This window comes from Xenopus laevis, chromosome 2S (genome assembly GCF_017654675.1).
Source record: "Xenopus laevis strain J_2021 chromosome 2S, Xenopus_laevis_v10.1, whole genome shotgun sequence".
Taxonomy (NCBI): Eukaryota; Metazoa; Chordata; class Amphibia; order Anura; family Pipidae; genus Xenopus; species Xenopus laevis.
The window spans coordinates 62,047,232-62,063,413 of NC_054374.1; the positions used below are offsets into that span (position 1 = coordinate 62,047,232).

The window sequence follows — 16,182 nt, forward strand, 5'->3', positions numbered from 1 at the left end:
TCTTGGTGCCGACCCGTGAAGTGGAGCCCTTGGATGGTGTGTGCTAAGTACAGTAAGTAAAATTAGCTGGTTGCTTTAGTCAATGCACTCACGTCTTTTACAAATATGTATATATTGCAGTTGTGAGGTTATACTAAATCCAACAAAAACTCAATTACTGAAGTTTAAATAAAAACAAATTATATATATATATATATATATATATATATATATATATATATATATATATATATATATATATATATATATATATATATATATATATATATATATATATATATATATATATATATATATTTTATATACACACTTACACGCACCTTAACAACGATAAAAAGGTAAAAGGATGCAAGAGAAAGAAGGGAGCAAGCCTAAAAGGTGGTAGGAACCTTATGCTACAAAGGTAAGTGAGAGTGTAAAAATACCATTAAAAAGAGACGGGGAGAAAGAGAGGGCAGATGAGAAAGAGAATACACAGAGAGATGTTGGGTTAGAGAGAGTTTCAGGGACTTGGGTGCCTTTCCTTTTTTTACGGTTCTATGATTGAGTCCCAGACACAAAACACAGTCCAGGATACTTTAAGATGGGAGATACGAGTTAGGTCTTCTCAGCTTCTTCGGGATTTGGAGTGCTGGATAAGCCACTGTAGAGTGATGTCTGAAAAAGACACACAAGATTTTAAAATATAGAGATGGAAGTTTACAAAGGCAGAATTAAGGAACTGTCCAAATAAATATGAGCGGTTTAAATTAGTATTCTGGTATATATAGGTACCCAAAGGCCAGGACCTAGGGCAACAGCTTTGGGGAAGGGGGGGCCATGTTTTATTATTTATTTATTATTGAGAAAATGGAAATCACAATAAACTGGATCTAACAAATGTGTTTTAAGTGAGAGGAAACCCATACACTCACAAGTTCACAAAATTAAAACCAACTGCATCATCAGCAAGTCTTTGTTAGGGATACCGCCATCTTAGCTATATAATGTACATCAGCGAGGATAAAAAGCAGAACTAGCTGCTAAAGTGTATTTATTGTCACGTGTGTAACAATAAATACACTTTAGCACAGGGATGCCCAGGACGTCGATCTCGGACTACCAGTAGATTGCGTTAATATGCCTGGTAGACTGCGATCTGGGGCTTGGTGTCGGCAGTGAGCGAGGGTGGGTGGTCTGTCTTGGCTGGGCTGAAGAGAGGAGCAGAGCGGCAGGGAGACAAAATGGCACAGCACAGAGGGAGTGCAGGGACACAAGAACAGCTCAAAGGAAAGGGAGACAAGCACGAAGGAAGGGAGAGATGGCAGGCTGCAGGCACGGAGGGGAAAAACACAGGAGGGAGGGAGGACAGGCTGCAGGCAGGGACACAGAATGGAGGGAGAGAGTAGGGAGAACTGAGAGCAGCAAGCATGGAGGGGAAAGTGTGTTCAAACTTTCATAAACCTTCCAAATTTTGTAAAATGAACATGGTAATTAGGGGGGGGTCCACAAAAGTGGGTGTGGTCAAAAAATGTTCACTGCGCATTATCAAGCTAGATCTCCTGATGGGGGTCAGGCGTCGAGAGTAGATCCCAGTGTAACAAAGTCTGGCCACCCCTGCTATAGCAGTTAGATCTTTTTTCTAATCTGTTTCCTTATGTTTTATTTTTTTTTTTAATTTATTTACTAACAAATGTGCTAAACTGCAAGGGCCCAAAGCAACAAATTAGCTACAGTTATACAATCTATTATCCAGAATGTTTGGGACCTGGAGTTTTCCAGATAAGGGATCTTTCCATAATTGGATCACAATGCCATATATCTAATAAAAATGATTAAAACATTAAATAAACCCAACAGGATTGTTTTTGCTGGATTTATGCAGCTCATTTAGGATCAAGTACAAGGTATTTATTGTTTTATCATCGAGAGAAAAGGAAATCATTTATCTGCTTTAAAAGGAGTCTATGAGATATGGCCTTCCCTTCATTTTGAGCTTTCTGGATAACAGGGGTCCCAAATGTAAGATCCCAAGATGATCGAGCTCATATCCCGAAAAAAAACTCAAATCCAACGAATTTATGTCCCGAAAACTCTTAATTGATCAAGTTGTTGGATAAAAACCAAATTTTTACATTTTTTTTTTTTTTATTAACTCACAGACTTCTGAGTTTTTGAAAATATAACTCAAATGTGTGAGTTTGGGGGCACTGTTTTTATATTAGAAAAGAGCTGACTGCAGGCTGAAAAGCAAATTTCCTCATAGGAGAACTAAACTCTAGATGAATATGGCTAGATATGCCATATTTTATATACCAAACCTATTAAACCAGACACACACATGCTCAGTGTGCTTTGAGCAGCCAAATGAGAAGCTAAACTTTAGGGGCTGTCGCAAATCATCAAACAGAAAATTAAAATTATGCTGGCCTGTAAATTAAGCAGATGCTACAGGACGGATTTTTAAATTCCGATGCTAATTATGGTTTCTGAGCTGCCACGTACCAATAATCTCAATTGTCTACTAATAAGCATTTTATTATATATTTATATATATCTAGTATATTTTGTGCAAGTCCCTAAGCTCAGTAAGTGACAGCAGCACAGAGCATGTGCAGTGAATCAGCAGAAAAGAAGATGGGGAGCCACTGAGGCATATTTGGAGACAGAGATCTTCCCTACTAAAAGGCTGTGGTTGCCTTGGGCTGGTACAGAAGCCCAAAACATGATCTACAACATTTGTGCCCTAATTCTTTAGTTAAGCTTTAGTTCTCCTTTAAGACCATACTGTTCCACTTACCAATATTGTCCTTCTCTTTGCAAGAAATTGAGTAGCAGCAGATCTCCCTGTCCTGAATGGCAGAAAGATTCCTGAGGGATAAAAAGATATGATTAAGGAAGTGCTTCTGAGTGTGTTAGACTATAAGTTTGAGGGGATAATTAGCCTAACATTTCTATTTCATCCACTCTGGATAATAAAGCCATTATGCCAGAAAGCACAGGCAGCATGCAGAGGGTTAATTTGCAGCACTGCTGGATGTCGTGAAGGAAGCAGTGAACAGGCTGCTGTATAACCGCTAAAACATTGTGGGAAATCCCTTCTGCTGCATTTTCTGGTGATTACAAAACTAACATTTTAGCACTGAACTTCTACACAAAAGTCATTTCTGATGCTTTTTCACCCATATTGGTGGAGATTTATCACAGGTGACGAAACATACCATGCGCCTCGACCTTTGCCATAACATCTGTCACAACATTCTCTTGGGAGGTTCAGACACACCTACTCTTTTGAAATAAACAGTATGTTATTGATCCTTTTAAGTGAATGAAAATGAGGAGTTCCTGACAAGCCATCCTATTCAATTATTTGCTAGCTAGACCCCATTATTTTTTAACTTCACTGGTTCACTACCTCCTGATTTCTCCTCTAGAATCTTTGTTGCCTTTTTATATCAAACCTACTACCAAATCAAATCCTAATCAGTTTAGAGCTTTCACATCTTTCTATGAAACCCAATATGCACATTAAAGTGGCTTACAACCTTCACCTTTGCCGTCTCAGGGCTTTCAGTTTATTCTCTGTTCCACTGCCTGGTGAACAAATTGTGCACAAATACCTCCTGTTGCCATAAGAAAGGTAAAGTTTGTGCAATCTACCTTGTACCCTGTACATGGCTTTCTGTATAACGGATTTCTAAATAATGGATCCTGTACTGGCTGCTCATTTTGTTTTTTATAAGAAGATGAATCTCGTCTACAACATCAATATCATGCAACTATTTAGCAAACCTAAAATGGAGCCATGGTACATGGACAGTACCACCATGGAGCCCCTGCAGACAGTTTACCAACAAAAAATGATTTAAGGCTGAACAACCCTAATATATATATATTTTAAAATTCTAATGCCCACCCACTAAAGCTAGGGCCAGAATGAATACCCTTCCCATCCAACCCAAAAAACTGGAACTGGACATGCCAAGGGATGAAAGGAAACTGACCCCAAATAATTCCACAGCCTTTGGTAGTTTGGAGGAATAATGCTTTAAAGGTGCAGTTTTTTTTTTTCATGTAAAGCAATATAAGGTAAATGGATCCTAGTGACATATTGCAGTGCAGTTAATAGGAAGAAATATGGCTTTTTAAGCACCTGCAAAGAATGTTGGGTTGGCAGAGTCAGTCTGTATTTGGTGATTACATTTTTTGCTGTAACAGTCATATAATTAGCTGTGAGTCATTAGAGACTATGACATAATGTGTCTGTTTCATTATTATAACTAGAATAAATCCAAGACATATATACGGGTCACTAAGGCTAAGTGCAAACTGTAATAAACCTGAATCACTACACAATCACTACATTTATCAGTTGCTAAAATGGGAGAATGAATGAATACATTTAAAGGACAATGAAAGCAAAAATCATGGGGGAGGGAAATGTGTTAGGCATCCCCAGTGGCTAAAATCAATAACCTTTTACCTAGCTCTACCACAACCCCCTTTTTTATTTTAGTAAAGTTGTGCTGCAGCAATAACGGCCAAACCTCCATATGGTTGTAGCACCCTCATCATCCACCTATTAATGGTGTTATTATGCCTTTAAAAATGGGTGTTGGTCTTGGAGATCTATTTTCTATAAAAGCTAGTGGGGGAGGATCAAACTGTGACACAAATGCTGTACACACATTTGGCAAAAAATGCAACTATGCAGTGAAGTGCCAGCCTATGAAATATGACAAGAGGTTAATAGTTATGGACGCCATATAGAGTTTACCTTCTTGTGATTGAAATGCCATAAACAATAATATATACACACACACATATATATATAAATATCTGATACTTACATTCTCTCTATTAATTCTTTCTCATCTAGAGCCCCAGGAATGTCTCTTTTGTTCCCCAGCACCAGAACCTGAAACAAAATATGAAATTTGAGCACAAATCACAAGCTAAGCCTGGAAGCGTGGTGGGTGATAGTCTATGTATATGAAAGAGCACAATGGCCAGTGGTCGCCCAGCAGATTAGAGTTGCCTATTAGAGATTCTGCTGTATTATCTGAAACACTTGGAAAATAAAATGTGTTGCTGAGGTTTGCCTGAGAAGTTCTTATAACCTGGTAGATTGCGACCACAACAGCAATAAAAAGATCAATCACAAGAACAATCTAAAGCATATCATCTGGGGTTTGCGGTAAAACATAATGAAAGCTGCAGGCAATATTTAAACTTGGTATAATATTGTATTTTTGGAAATTACACAGTAAAACCCATGCACACAATGGCTTAACAGATATCTGCCTTTCCATCACATGGCAACCATGAAGGTGCAAACCGGGACAACAGAAATCCTGCCATAAAACAATCCTTGCAGTGTGGCCTGAAACGTTGGCAGAATTAAGGTCTACTTTTGAACTAATAAACCCCAATTATGGATCAGTGTGCTACAACAATTTTGGAGTCTTTATCAGCTGGGTTGATGGACATTGTTCCACATTAAACACACAAGAAAATAGGTTGGATATTTGGATATTACTTTGCTGCGCAATATGTTGGCGCTCTAAAAATACATGTTAATAATAATAATATTTGTGAGGATGGACACCCTAATAATATTGCCAGTTGCTTATTGGGTGAATCACACTGAAAACTATAACAACAGCCAGTTAACAATTAAGTGCCCTAAGTTCTCCTAAGGATGTCATCAACATAAGGCCTTCTGAAAGCAGAAGGTATTTACTTGCCTCATGCCATATACAGTACATAGCACTGCCTTAAAGGAATAGTTCAGTGTGAAAATAAAAACTGGGTAAATAGATAGGCTGTGCAAAAAAAAAAATGTTTCTAATATAGTTAGCCAAATATGTAATATATAAAGGCTGGAGTGAACAGATGTCTAATAAAACACCCAGAATCCAACTTCCTGCTTTTCAGCTCTATAACTCTGAGCTAGTCAGCGACTTGAAGGGGGGCCACATGGTACATTTCTGTTCAGTGAGTTTGTAATTGACCCTCAGCATTCAGCTCAGATTCAAAAGCAACAGATATGACCCATGTGGCCCCCCCTCAAGTCTCTGATTGGTTACTGCCTGGTAGCCAGGGTAACCAGTCAGTGTAAACCAAGAGAGCTGAAAAGCAGGAAGCTCTGACTGACTTGTTATACATCAAATCACTCCAGCCTTTATACATTACATTTTTGGCTAACTAACTATATTAGCAACATGTTTTATTTTGCACAGCCTATCTATTTACCCAGTTTTCATTTTTACACTGAACAATTCCTTTAATACCAAAAATAAGTTTAACTCTCCCATAAGGCATTATAGGCGGATGTCAGAAAAGGTACAGCAGGTATCTTACTGGGATTCCTTGCAGTTGAGCTTTGTCCAGTAAATTATGCAGTTCATTTTTCGATGCCTCGATTTTATCTTGATCTGCTGCATCCACCATGTAACTGAAAATGAAAAGTTAAATCAGTGAATCGAATGTGCAATAGAATATACAGTAACAAAAACTACTGAAGTATCTAATCATATGTCTATTTTGTAATGGATTAATATACAGTAATATCAATGTAGTGTTCCTTGACACTTAAATTGTTCCCGTTTTTCCCAACATTAACAGACTGTGAAGTGGTGAAATAAAATGGTTTCATATGTGGCATTCAGACCACATAAAATAAAAAAACATATACAAACAAACCAAGGGCTTGTTATGTTACATAATGGACAAAGTTCTGTCTTTTAGCCCAACACTTCTTCCTCTTACAATTAAGGCTGCATTATTTCTGGTCAGGTGACCTTTTAAGGATCACGAAGAATATCATAAAATGGAGGCCCAAGATAACATTTAAAAGGGCAATATTTACTGATATAAATATACACTTGTTTCTAAGATATATTAAAAGGCCACTTAATATGAAATTATCTGTTGGTTATATATTTATATATTTTATGGAGTGTATAACTCCACTGTAGCACTAGAGGGCTTATTTTGATCACAATAGGAATACATTACAAACGCAAAGTGCAATTCAACACAATTTGCTATGTTATTTCTACCCAGAATTCAACACTTTTTTACACAATGGTTTTCTCTCAATTCCAGTGTAATTGCTGCTGGGGGTGGGGGTTGTGCTTCCATCTTGATGCAAATTAAAAAGGAAATTACCTCTTACATCCCCTACAAAATAGGGGATTGTCTGAGCTCTGGTCCTTCCTCACAAGGACCAATCATGGAGTACTTTAATTTCACTGTTTAGTATGATTAGTTCAAACATAACAAAAAAACATTGTTTTTTCTAATTAAAACAACAGGCAAAAACTATGATCAGCCCAAGCTCTATTCATCAAACTTATACTGAAAAGGTAGTATATTGCCCGTTTAAACAGATTGGGTGCCAAAAAGTCCCTTGGAAGAGTTAATTTGTCCCAGAGGCCAAAAGTTGTACAATCCTGCTCTTTTATTATGCAAACAATTTTTGCATAATACAATACTATTATATTATATATTATTGTACTATTGTGTTACAATTAATATTGAGTTTTTAATAAACATGTTTTAATCAGTACTATGGACTATGGTCTTTTGATATGCTGTGAGTGAACTAAAACAGTAAGGACTCTATGATAAACTACCTTTAGTTCTTAGCAAACTACAGCAGATCGTCTCTCTTCATCAGGCACTAAAACATTAAGTTATCAGCTCTAAGTGGCAGGGGTGCACTTTCCCATATAATATTATTCACTTACTGTTATTTATACTTACACAATAGCACTAACTCCTCGACAGTATCTCTCCCACATACTTCGAAAACGTGGCTGCCCTCCTATATCCCAGAGCTGAAAAAAGCAGGGTAAAGCTTAGCTAGCTTCCAAATACAAATATCAGTGCAAACTACTCAGCTGCTCACAATCTTCTAATTTTTAATGTTATTTTCTTATTTTTAGACCATTTTACAATCCAGTTTGGGACAAAACAACATTTTTATGAGCATGTTGGGTGCTATTTTTGTAGCAGCTTTGGAGGATACCTAGAGAAGCAAGCAAGTATATATAGTTTTTATTATGTAAAAATACAAATGTAAAATTACAGAAGTTCAGAGTTATGCCCTCACTTTAAAAAAAGAAAGAGAAAATTGATTTAAGTGCTACAATATGATGAATCATAAATATGATATCAAGTGAATCGCTTGTGGCGACAAAACATATGCAACACTTCGGCTTTTTGAAGCCGCTCCAAAGTTTCCTTGTGAAGTAACTTTGGCCAACTTCGGAAATCCAAAGCAATGCATATGTTTTTCTTGTCTATCATTGCCCTTACCCACATAATTGCATTGTGGTATCACCTGCCCCAAGAGGGGGTTGGGATTGGCTACAATCACAATCCCTGCCCCCACAGTAGTTACATCACTGGTTACTCTGACTACTTTGATATTATTTTCACTAGAATTGGGCTGTAATGTACCAAATATATACCTAACAGCTGAATTCATATCAATTATCACATTGATATCAGTGCCAAAACTTTACTGAACCACTGACAGGCACAGTGACACTGAAGAGATGGATGAAAACACAGAAGAAATGTTATCTTCTATTCCAAATTCAAACACACCTGCCCAAGTAACCACAGCACAAGTAACCATATTTAAGGGATACAGAGCAGGTACCAACTTACCTTTATGGTTACATTACCCTTGGTGATCTTCCGCATGTTAAATCCAACAGTCGGAATCATGTCCTCATTGAACTGTCCCGACTGCAAGATAGAGGACAAAAACATATAAGATATCTTGGCTTGGGACTGGCTGGAATATGATCAAACATGGAAATTACAGACAGAGAAATAAGAAAACTGGGTAATGGAAATGGTTGGTAAAAAATTGAAAAAAAAGTCAATGAATTATAGAAAAATGAATGGGATACAGGAAACAGATAAAAGCCAATAAAGAAATGCAATATAAGAGATAAGCATATAATTTGTATACAGGTTTATGGGACATGTTATCCAGAATGCTTGGATACCTGGGGTTGTCCGGATAACGGATTTTTCTGGGGCCGTAGACAAGACTTAAAGGAGATGTTCACCTTCAAACAACTAGTTGTTTTCAGATTGTTCACCAGAAATAACGACTTTTCCAATGTGTGACCGTTTTTCTAATATTGAAGTATAAAGTGTAATTTTCACGTTCTAAAGCAGCTCTGGGAGTGGGGTCACCGACCCTGTAAACTGTTCTAAATTGATACATTTAGTTGATACATTTCTTATCCGTGTCCCTGCTGAGCAGAATCAATGGGTTGTATCAAGAAAATGTTTCAAAATTGTAACAGTTTAGAGGGCACATGAATTACTGAGCTGCCAGACTGAAACACCAGAGGACAGAAACATTCAACTTTAAACTTAGATTTTGGAAAAACAGTAAAAAAAATAAATAATGGAATGTAATTGAAAAAAGTCTTTATTTCTGGGAAACAATGTGAAAACAATTGAACTGATAAAGTGTTTGGAAGGTGAACAACCCATTTAAAAAAGGAAAACCATAATAACTGGGGTTAGCAAAATGTTTGGCTCAACAGTAGGAGCACCACTTCACTGTATTCTAAATCTTCTTGGATCCTACAAATTCACAGTAGATTGAGAACATATAAACACTTTTTTTTTTAAAAGCATTTGCATACTGAACTGGAGCTGCAGAGAATATCCAAAAACAGAAAGAAAATTGTGGTAATAGTAATACCGGGGGCCTTTTTAGTTTTTCTGAGAACAGGAGCATTAGGTTCAACAAGAGCATTTGTAATCACTGAGGGGTATCTAACATTCTGGCACCCACCCACTGCCTTTTCTTCTCCTTTAATCAGAACCCGACAAAATATCCAGTACACAAAAAATCCATATGTGGTAGTGATATGCGTGTTGACCCAAAACCAGGGAGTTAACCACCAGTTTGACAGGTTTGGTTGAAATTTGGGTGAACATTGCATGTTAGGGTTGGGTATGGGTCAGACAGGGGAAGTACACTGCTCCTCCGCATCCAAAGATTCAATGTCTTGGAAAAAGAGGCACAGAAGTAGATTACAGAGCAAGAAGACGTGGATACAGGTTGGGTGCGAGTTCTACAATGGCAACAATGTGTGGGTTATGATCAGGTAGGGGTTAAGGTGGGCATTTCATGTTTATAAAAAAGATACAGCAGATGGGTGGTGAGTTAAGAGAATATTGTGAGGTGAATAAAAGATCATTTAAGGAACAAAGAGAGAAAGGCAAATGTAAATACCTCCACAGAAATTGTGCTTAGTGATGTAATCAGTTAATAAATTATACTCATAAAATATGAGGATATTAGTTGTCACCTCAGAGTTCCATGACCTTTATAAAAGCACTCCGACTTTCAGCTTGTTCCTTTATAAGGACATAATACTCCTCCGTGACTTATACTATACCTATATTTTACAATAGTGGGTTCATCATTCTGTATTTATTTGTCAGTAGATGTATACAAAATCTAAAAATAACCTGTAAAATATGGCCTTATAAAAAGTTGCTAGAAACAAACTGCTAGAAATAATTTATAATATACAATATAGGGTACATCAGTGGTTACCAAACTGTGTTTAAGCCTCTCTGAGGGGCCTGGAGCAGTAGCAGAGGGGGCTCTGGGTTAATCTCTCTTCTAAACATCCATGAAAACCCAGATATAAGGTTAATAAGGACAAGAAATGGAACTGAAATTATATTTCTTCTCCAAGTATTCTTGGAACTTTGGTTAAATGGCTGATACAGCAATGTTTTTTTCTATCTTTGTAACCATATTATGAGCTAATGGGGTCCTGAAAATAGACTGGTTTTTCAAGAGGTGGGGTTTGAAACAAGAAAAGTCCTACTGTCACTATATCCATATGTAACTGGTGCACGATTCCTTGTTTATTCCTCACTACCCTGGGTGACTATTCAATCCAACATCCCTGTGGCCCAGCTGTCACAAGACCACTCCCATGGCTTGTTTGGACAGCTAATGTGTTCATTTCATTGTAAAAACCTTTTGGTTAGCCGAAGGGGTTTTCAAAAATGGTGTAAATGTAGAAAAAAAGTCCTAAAGTGTAATACACGGTTTTTCAACCCAACGGAGTCACAAACAAAATACTAAATCTATTTCAATGAAAACTGAGAGGCATTTGCATCACAGTATCAAAAATATTTTTAAATGTAAATGAGATACAGCAACTTTAATGGAAACGTCTTCATCTTTAAGCAACAAAGTTGCAGTAATACGAAACTGGGGGGTCGTATATTTTTTTTTTACAGTCTGTGTGCACATTTCAAGAAACACAGTTTCCCCCTATTTATCAATACATTTTCCCAAAAATTTCCTGTGCAGGAAAAAACAAAAACATTTTGAAAAATTCAGATTTTTTCTGATTTTCGCCCAAAAACCACATAATCTTTGGATTATTGCACGAAACTCAGAGCAGATCAGGATATCTTTGGGACTTCTCCCATTGACTTATATACAACCTCGGCAGGTCTGAGAGGCTGGATTTTCGGATTCTGACTTTTTTCATTCTTGGGGTATGATAAATCCAGAAAAATTCGAGTTTTTTTTCACAAAAAAATTAGGATTTTATAGTATAAAAAACACAATTCTTTTGAGTTTTTGACATTTGGACTTTAATAAATAACCCCCTTAGAGTTTAAGTTCTACAGGATAGCGACATTTGTCACATGGTACTTAGTATCTGTAACTGTGTATTTTTTTTTTTATAAATTCTTTATTTTCCAAACGCACACCCACCAGTCACGTCCAAAATGCAATGTTACATAATCAGTCTTTGGTATCATGAATCAGTGTTGCAGGAAATAGTATACAAAGAAAGATACATTCTGGTGACATGTGCAAAAGAACAAATCACAAACATGAGAATATAAGAACAAAAGAAAATAGCAAAATAAAAGGATTACGCCATTTGTCAAACACAATGAAAAACAGTAAGCATTCACTGTAAAAGAGTTACAGGTAAGTATGCGAGAGGAGGAAAAACAAAGTCAGACATCATGAAGAGGCGTGGAGGGGAAGCCCGCCGGGTCCACAGAGAAGCACCAGACAATAATAGTGGTACCCTTATATATGTATCAATACTGTAAATGCTGTAAATGAGGAAGCCCACCTAATTGAGAAGTGTTGGTAACTGTGTATTTTTATACTTATTCAGTGTTGGACTGGGATGCCAGGGGCCCACCAAAAAACCTTTAGACATTGGGCCCACTTTTCAAATTATTATTGCTCCTGCCCTCACTCAACCTCTTTATTCTCCTAGTCTTTTATATCGAATTACTATATTCTTCAATTATTAAGCATGTTCCCCCATAAAGAAATAAGGAATGACCATGAAATAGGCCAAATGATTAGAAGCAAGAGGGCCCACTGACACCTGGACCCACCGGGAGTTTTCCTGGTATCCCAGTGGGCCAGTCCAACACTGTAACTTATTCATTGCAACATTTGCTCCCCCGTGTTTATACTATTAATGGATTGTTAAAAAAACTACAATGTTGAGTATATAGTTGCCTTATATAAATATGTTTATCTATCCACAAAATATACGCTACTGCAGTATATAAATATATTCATACATCTGCAAAAAATACTGGATACGGTATCTGGATACACTGGATACAGTATCTGTGTGGAAACAGATGCTTCTAAAAAGCATTGAAATACTTTTATGCAGTCTTCACTCCTCCCCTGGGATATAACAAATCTGTATAGTGCCTCCTCCCTATAAAACCACAGATGGGCCCTGTGTCTGTGCATCTCTGTCCCACCTTATCAAGTAAGAACCAGTTTCCAGTAGACAGAAGGACAAGGCCTGCATCTGATTGCCCTTGCTATCGTCCCCAAACTCCCCAGTCACTGACAGCCCCTTACTGACCCCCGCTGTTATCACCCTGGCATTGTGGGAATGTGTGCTGTTTTTCTTGACTGCGCTTATTCTCTTTCTATATTTAAGGGGCAGATTTATCAAAATGCGAGTCCACATTTTTATAAATAAAAACTCACCCACATTCCTATGGGATGAGGCCAGGACTGGCTATCTGTGGGTTCTGGCAGAGGGGCTGCTGTGAGGTGCCATAGAAAGTCACACCTTAGTGGGCTGGTGGGGGCTGTTTGGGCCTGTTTGTGGGCTGTTTGGGCCTCTGTGAACCTGAAATGGCAGGGCCTATTTTAATTCTCAGCCCAGACCTGTATGGGATTTTGGGAAGCGTAATTATCAAATAATGAGTTCTAATTTCCACTGATTGATAAATACGCTTCTAAAAATCCCACAGGAATGAATAGAATGTGGGTGAGTTTTTATTTATAAAAATCTGGGAAGGATCCAATTCTTTGAACCCACTGGGGCCCTGTGTATCTCTGGTAAAGCCTGCCCACCTAAAGGCAATAACTACACACACAATCTCAACGAGTAAAGCCCAAATGATTACATTGTTTTTTTTTTTTTCTCCCCTGGAAGGCAGTAGGCCAGTGTAGGTGAGTGTATTTGGTACAACAGGAGGGTATATGTCGGTGCCTTGATGCTTCCCTCCCTGTCCCTCCCCCGCCAGGCCTCCTTCTCTCCCCATCACGCTCACCGCAATCACGTTGACAAAGGTGGTCTTCCCGGAATACTGCAGCCCCACCAAGGTGAGCTCCATCTCCTCCTTCCAAAAAAGCGCCTTGAACCAGTCTAAGAGCTTGTTGAATAAGGCCAGCATCTCCAGTACGACGGCGACCGAATACCCAAACCAGAGCCTTGCGCGCAGTCCCCGAATACACCTCTTGTCGCTGTGTGCAGGGGCGGCTCTCTAACACTACAGTGTCTCGGTGGTGGAAGGCGGGCGGGTGAGGGTGGAATTATACGTGCTGGCTGTACAGTACCAGTGCTAAGATGCTGCGGCCAGCGAGGAATCAAAGAAATCTCAGTCGTGGTATCCTGTGTCTCCGTGTGATGTGTAGATTCTGCTGCTATTGCTGCTATCTCCCAGGATCCGCTCACATATGGGTGGGGCGAGAAGCGGTACCCATCAGCTGCTCCCTCTCCTCCGCCTCCAACTTGCCCCCTCCTCCTGCCTTTCCAAAGACAAAAGGGGACAAGTGATGCTGCTCCTTGTGGATTCTCAGTTATGCCAGTCCTGCTGCCCTCTGCCTTGGAGGAATCAGGACGACAGTGCATGTGGCCTTCACATCTTCATAATGGAAAAATATGGGGCTGTTTCCTTCAGCCAGGCCAAAAGGAAGGAAATAGCAGCTGACAGAGTGTTTGGATAGTGTCACGTGAAACTGGAAACTTGTGTTGTAATTATATGAGGTAGGCTGTGGCGAACAGGGCTGCCCAATCTCACTTTATCCTGTAATCTTTTTTTTTGATAAAGCAGCAGTTTGTTGTAAATTAAATAAATGTAGTATTAAAAAGCACTAAAGTGAATGATGTTCATCAAACGTCTCAGTGACTTCTAACTAGGGATGCACCGAATCCACTATTTTGGATTCAGCCGAACCCCTGAATCCTTCGGGAAAGATTTGGCCGAATCCCGCACCAAATCTGAATCCTAATTTGCATATGCAAATTAGGGGTGGGAAGGGGAGAACATTTTTTACTTCCTTGTTTTGTGACAAAAAAGTCACACCCTTTCCCTCTCTGCCCCTAATTTGCATATACAAATTTGGATTCGGTTTGGCCGGGCAGAAGGGTTTGACTGAATCCGAATCCTGCTGAAAAAGGCTGAATCCAGTGGCGTAACTACCGGGGGAGCAGGGGTTGCGATTGGGCCAGGGCCAGCACCCCCTCAGGGTCCCCCGGCAGCTCACGCACCACGATTCCCGGTCGTTTACGGGTGTACGGAGGGGGGCGGGGGGCCTGGCAGCGTGTCCCGCGCCAGGGCCCGCCCCCTCTAGTTACGTCACTGGCCGAAACCCGAACCGAACCCTGGATTCGGTGCATCCCTACTTCTAACATCTTAGATTTCACAATATGCGGTACATTATTTCTTGCATATTTCTTTAAAAAAAAAAAAAAGGGGGTAACTAAATGCCACTGGGCCCCACTGCAAATTCATTTTAGGACCCCAAAAAACATGCAGTTGATCCACATTACCAATATTTATCAATGTTGGACTGGAAAAAGGAAAAAACCCGATGGGCCCCGGCCTTCATGGATCCCACCGTACCCATGAAGGTCAACTGCATTCTGTAAAGTTTTTAGCAACTAAAAATATTTAATTATTAGAAAAAATAGTATAAGTATAAATTCATGTTAGTTAACATTAAGTATAATATAAGTATAGGATCTATTATTCAGGATGCCTGGGACCTGGGGTTTTCAGATGTCTTTCTGTAATTTGGATCAACACACTTTAAAGGGGGTTATTTATTAAAGTCGGAATGCCAAAAACTCGAAAAATTTGAGTTCTTTTTCCTAGAAAATCTGAATTTTTACTGGGAAAAAAAACCTCGTATATTTTGGAATTTATTAAACGCCAAGTCCAAATAAAAAAGTTCTCCAACTCAGACCTGCTGAGTTCATGTAGAAGTCAATGGAAGAAGTCCCAAAGAAATCCTGATCTGCGCTGGATTTCTTGCAATAATCCAAAGGTTTTGTGATTTTCGGCCAATAATCCGAAAAAATTTTCTTCAGGCAGGACCGCCATCAGAAATCACAGGGCCCCATACGACAAAATTTCCTGGGCCCCCTGGGCTGCGCCCGCCGAAAGCCCCACCTACAGGTCCGCCCTCCCCACCCCACAGGTCCGCCCCCACCACACAGTAAAAAAACAAAAAAACTATTGGTTGCTAGGGTCCCCAAATGTTAAGAAAAAATTAAAAGATATTGGTGGTCAGGACCCTCCATAAAAAAAACATTTGTGGCCAGGGCCCCCCCATTAAAAAATATTGGTGGCTAGGACCCCACATGAGAAAAAAAAAATTGGTGGCCAGGGCCCCTTAAACGTCCATGCCTTGCTGAAGTCAGCAGCTCTCAGAAAGATGGGGAGCCCGGCTAATCAAGTAAGTGTGGCGTGGCCGGGCCCCCCTTACCCTCAGGGCCCCCTACAACTGTCCCCCCCTGATGGCTGCCCTGTCTTCAGGTATCAAATCCAACAAATTTATATGATTCGAAATTTTTTCATGATTATATCAAGTTTTTCTCCACACATGAAATTATCTGG

General features: G+C 39.1%; 1 protein-coding gene across 1 annotated transcript; it reads right to left on the reverse strand.

Annotated features, from left to right (window-relative positions):
- Positions 1-296: 296 nt before the first annotated feature.
- LOC108709469 (ADP-ribosylation factor-like protein 8A) lies at positions 297-14,184 on the reverse strand. Its single transcript, XM_018249346.2, has 7 exons — positions 13,612-14,184; positions 8,662-8,742; positions 7,750-7,823; positions 6,343-6,436; positions 4,830-4,897; positions 2,780-2,850; positions 297-657 (listed from the first exon to the last, which is right to left on the reverse strand). Exons 1-7 carry the CDS (start codon positions 13,732-13,734, stop codon positions 608-610), a joined length of 561 nt encoding a protein of 186 aa, XP_018104835.1. The 5' UTR covers positions 13,735-14,184; the 3' UTR covers positions 297-607.
- Positions 14,185-16,182: the final 1,998 nt, after the last annotated feature.

Excerpts from the sequence above, each read along its gene's own strand:
- LOC108709469 (XM_018249346.2), bottom strand. The coding sequence starts at position 13,734 with ATGCTGGCCTTATTCAACAAGCTCTTAGACTGGTTCAAGGCGCTTTTT. Across the intron at positions 6,437-7,749 it reads CGAGGAGTTAGTGCTATTGT|TTACATGGTGGATGCAGCAG; the intron begins GTAAGTATAAAT and ends TTTCATTTTCAG. Across the intron at positions 658-2,779 it reads CAAAGAGAAGGACAATATTG|ACATCACTCTACAGTGGCTT; the intron begins GTAAGTGGAACA and ends TGTCTTTTTCAG.